General features: G+C 37.7%; 1 protein-coding gene across 1 annotated transcript in view; it reads left to right on the top strand.

Moving 5' to 3' along the window:
- Window positions 1-4,375, top strand: part of LOC106517883 (zinc finger protein 236) — a gene marked incomplete at its 3' end in the record, with an annotated part of 60,454 nt that overhangs the window by 11,085 nt on the left and 44,994 nt on the right. The window contains 2 exon segments of the mRNA XM_014008922.1: window positions 844-1,008; window positions 1,111-1,289. Coding sequence (XP_013864376.1) covers window positions 844-1,008; window positions 1,111-1,289 — 344 coding nt within the window.

Raw genomic sequence — 4,375 nt, 5'->3', positions numbered from 1 at the left:
AAACACCTTGAAATTGGCCCCTGTCTCTTTAAGAACCTCCTTCCGCTTCTGTCTCGCCCATTTGTATGGGGGGGGGGGGGCTGCTATGATGCAGTTTACTTGGCATCTGCCAATGGAGTAAGAGAATTTTACTTGATAAGATTTTTGAAATAAGACAAAAATGAGTCAAATCAAGTATTTTAAGAATCTTACCAAGTAAAATTTTCTTACTCCATTGACAGAACAAGACAAATAATCTTACACATTCTGAAAACAAGATTATTATTCTTACACAATCAGTCTTTGTTTAGTAAATCAGTCTCAAAACAAGATCAAAAAGACTTTTTGGCTGGATATAAGATTTTAAAACTTGGTAAGATGGACAGTTTTTGCAGTGTGAAATTTAAAAAGAGATTTAAAGATGAGGTTATTCACTCTGCTTTCCATAGGACTGGGAGAAAACAACAAAGTTCATGTTTTTATGTGGAAGAATAGCAATTATCAATCCAGTCTTCCTTCACTGAACCTAATGATTCAGGCCATTTCAATTTCAAGGACTTGGACTTTATTTTATTTCTCTCCAGGCTAAAGAGTCTTAGGAAGTTCCAGCCTGATAAGCAGTGAGGACGTTTGCTCTCAGCTTTAGATTCTGAGGCAGCTCTTAAATCAAGTCAGCTGGTTCCTCTGATAAAAGTGTAAATTAATTTTGGGATCATTTTGACCTCATGAGAAATGGTGTTCTTTGTTACTTTAGAAAATTTTAGACAGTGCGAGTTTAAAGTTCATCCCATCTGTCTTTACTTCATACAGTAACAAACAGTGTGGCGTTATTCACAGCAGTTTTTTTTTCTCTCATTGTTGCAGCCTCATCGCTGTGACCAGTGCCCACAAACGTTTAATGTGGAGTTCAATCTCACGCTACACAAGTCCACACACACCACRTCTGACTTCACCTGCCCTGTTTGCAATAAAAAGTTCTCCCGTATCGCAGGCCTCAAGTCCCACGTCATGCTGCACAAAAAAGAGGAGGCAAGTTTTTTTTTTATTAATCCCACAGAAAACTTGTGCTTTCRTTTCATTAATCAAAAAGTTGTTTTTAAAGTCTTATTAACTTTGGGTAAATTCCTGCAGAACCTTATCTGCTCAGAGTGCGGAGATGAGTTCGTTCTTCAGAGTCAGCTCTCTCTGCACCTGGAGGAGCACCGGAAGGAGCTCTCCGACATCAGGGTGTACATCTGCAAAACCTGTGGCAAAGAGCTCAAGACGTTCGCAGAATTCAGAGAGCACACCAAGGGTCACATCAAGATGAGGTTCGTTGTAACATTAAACATGGCTCTGTTGTTTTTTTTTATTATCAAGTTTACTCTATTCCAGAAATATTGTTTCTTCTTCATCCACAAGTTTCAAACAAAAACACTGAAATGACCGTGTGGTGTCTTTTCAGCCAAACAAGTTTTAAGGGTCTAAATGAACAAAATGTGTCAAAATGCTGAGTACAGTGACATCAGATTCTTTGATGATGGATGTTTATGCATCACGTTAGAACTATTTTTCATGCTTTTAGTTGTTGTTTCCACCACTTTTTACACGCCTGTTGAAGGCAGAGGTAAATGAGTCAATACGTCCCTAAACTTTCTCTTTCCCCTCCCATAACTTGAGCTCTGCTCACGATAACTTAACAAAATTCGATACACATATGYATCATCACCAGATGGAGTGTCGCATATACATTTCATCACCCCAGCTTCAAGKTCAAAGTCACAAATCAAGGTCAAAGTATGGCTTGGCTATGACTTTGCTTCTCTGGGCCATAACTTCTGATTTGCTTGAGATAACTTAATGAAACTTGATATAAACTTGAATGAACAGTTCTATCACCACTATACAGTTGTTACAAAACATTTTCATCACCCCAGCTGCAAGATCAGGGTCACAAATCAAAGTTAAATGTTACACAAGGTATTTTCTTGTCCAGGCTGTTGCTGTTTTGCTGTATGCTAGTTTGTCGACAGGCCTATAAAATGCTATATGCGGCACTCTTGTTGGTCCTGTTCTGCAACATGGGTATGGTTATTAGTATTTTCAGTGTAGGATACACAACAGCTCAGTGGTTTGCACTGATGCCTCACAGCARGAAGGTCCTTGGTTTGATCCCCAGTTTGGACCTRGAGTTTGCATGGTTTGCTTGAGTGGGTTTTCTTCAGGTTCTCCGTTTTCTCCCACAGACCAAAAAAATGTATAATGGTTGCCCAGGCCGCCCTTRTAAAAGAGATCTGCCATCTCAATGGGATATGCCTGGTTAAATAACGGTACAATAAAATAAAAAATAAAAATAAAACGTAGGATAATCATATTCTAACTTGGTTCAGCCATTCAATGCAGACACCATACGAGGCATGGTTTCACAGTATACCTCGACACGAAAAAGTCACAGTTTCTAAACCACTAAACATTTCTGTCATACCGTTCCTGCAGAATAAGCATTTTATTTTAATTTATTTTTAATGTCTCATCAAAGAGAAAGTGAAGATGAAATCCCTCCTGTTGTGTTCACCTGCAGAATCAAAACCCTCTTCCCGCACACCTCCGAATAGCTGCGAGCTCTGCAGGKTGTATGATGGTTGAAGGAGGCGAACTCCCCAAACTTATGCCCATGTAAAAGAATAAAGTCAGCTATRTTGGAAAACTTCTACCATWAAAAGATGGATGGCTTGGAGGAAGAAGCTTGCCGTACGTGCAAAACATCTTTGGCACATGGCAGCCGAAGGTTTATGCCATCTTGAAATGAACAAGCTACTTTTAATCTCAGGCATTAGTGAAACTGTGAAACACTGTGTTACTGTGGTATATTGTGCAGCTGGTCACAACTTGTCTGCAAGAGTGTATTAGTGTTGTGTATTTGATTAGTTTCAATTGAAAGACAAAAGTTTTGTTTTGTTTTGGGTTTTTTTTTTTAATGAAAGGTAAAAAGGACAGAGTGCCTCTGTAGCTTTAGCCRAGCAGCTCCATAGCTGAACACACATTTCATAGATCCTGAAACTTGTTATTTCTGTTGTTCAATGATTTATGTATTTAATCTTCTTTACGTCAACCACACTTTTGGAATTTAAAATGCAATAAAACTCCTGATTTTTCTTATCAGTTAAAGCAGTAGAAAAGCAGTTATCCTACATTATCATTATAGCTTAATTGCGTTAGGTGCTAAATTTGTACATTTGAACACACATGTTAAATTAAATTTCAGCCTTCCTTTGATCTAAAAACAGCTTCCAAAGATAATTCAAGTTAAATATGACAATAGAAACATTCTTTTCTTTTTTTTTGTTTTTATATATCACTTTCAAAATAAAACCTTTTTAGAACTGTAATTATAATACCGTGATACCACTAAGCCATGATATTKTTGCATAACGTTATTATAATGTCAGAATTTCATACCGGCCCACGCCTTTGCAGTAAACGTTGCAATGGACGTGGTGACTTTTTAGAATTTGCTTTGTCTTGTCTGAGTTACGTGAAATTTTGACATTATCCTGATACATCTCAGTAATCCAGGTCTTCTAGACAGGTTCTTCTTTAACAAAACGTTTCGTCTCTCCTCCAAGAGAATTCTTCAGTTTTTAAATTTTGACATTGCTCACGTAATGGKGCTCTGGTTAGCAGTGACAACGAGCCACTACTGGCTGTTTTATTTTTCTTTCTCTGCATGGGAATGTAAGAAAGACATGATCGAAATTGGTAGCTAGAATAATTTTGTTGATTGTCTTAAAAAAATCTTTAATTTTCAGAACTGTAACTCCATTTAAGTGTTCAGAGCCTCTGTGCCCCAGCACCTGTCTGTTTGGCCCTGAAACTTAACTAGGCCCTCTCAACAGCACTGTATCTGTTGCAGGTTGTGTTAAAAAGTCTCTTCTCTTCTAAACTCTTTTACATATCTTAACAATAATAGAACACCATGGTCACTCTCTGGGGTCGTTACCTTTTACGTCAGACATTGGAATCCTAAATAAGCCTTGTTGATGTTACAGAGTGGGATGCATTGATAGAGACTTGCTGAATCTCTCTCTTTAAAGCAAATGACTGCAATTCATCACAAAGAGTAAAATACAGGACTGGATCTAAAACTCAATGAATCAGTCACAAAATTTCCTACAGAAACATATAGTTGCATATAGTGTGGCTTGTGCCAACATAATTTTCCCCTTTAACTTCATAGAAGCTGAATTACTTTAAGACATTGGGCCTCATGCAAGAACCGTTCGTACGCACAGATCTGTTCTTAAATTGTGCGTACGAGTGATTTAGGAGARTTTGTGGCATTCACCAATGTTTTCGTATTCTAAGATTTTTTTCAGATACGAACAAAATTTACGAGTGGTCCAGACCTGTCGTATAT

This window comes from Austrofundulus limnaeus, unplaced genomic scaffold (genome assembly GCF_001266775.1).
Source record: "Austrofundulus limnaeus strain Quisiro unplaced genomic scaffold, Austrofundulus_limnaeus-1.0 Scaffold54, whole genome shotgun sequence".
NCBI lineage: Eukaryota > Metazoa > Chordata > Actinopteri > Cyprinodontiformes > Rivulidae > Austrofundulus > Austrofundulus limnaeus.
Note: the sequence above shows the minus strand (reverse complement) of the source record. Positions and strands in the feature narration are given on the sequence as shown.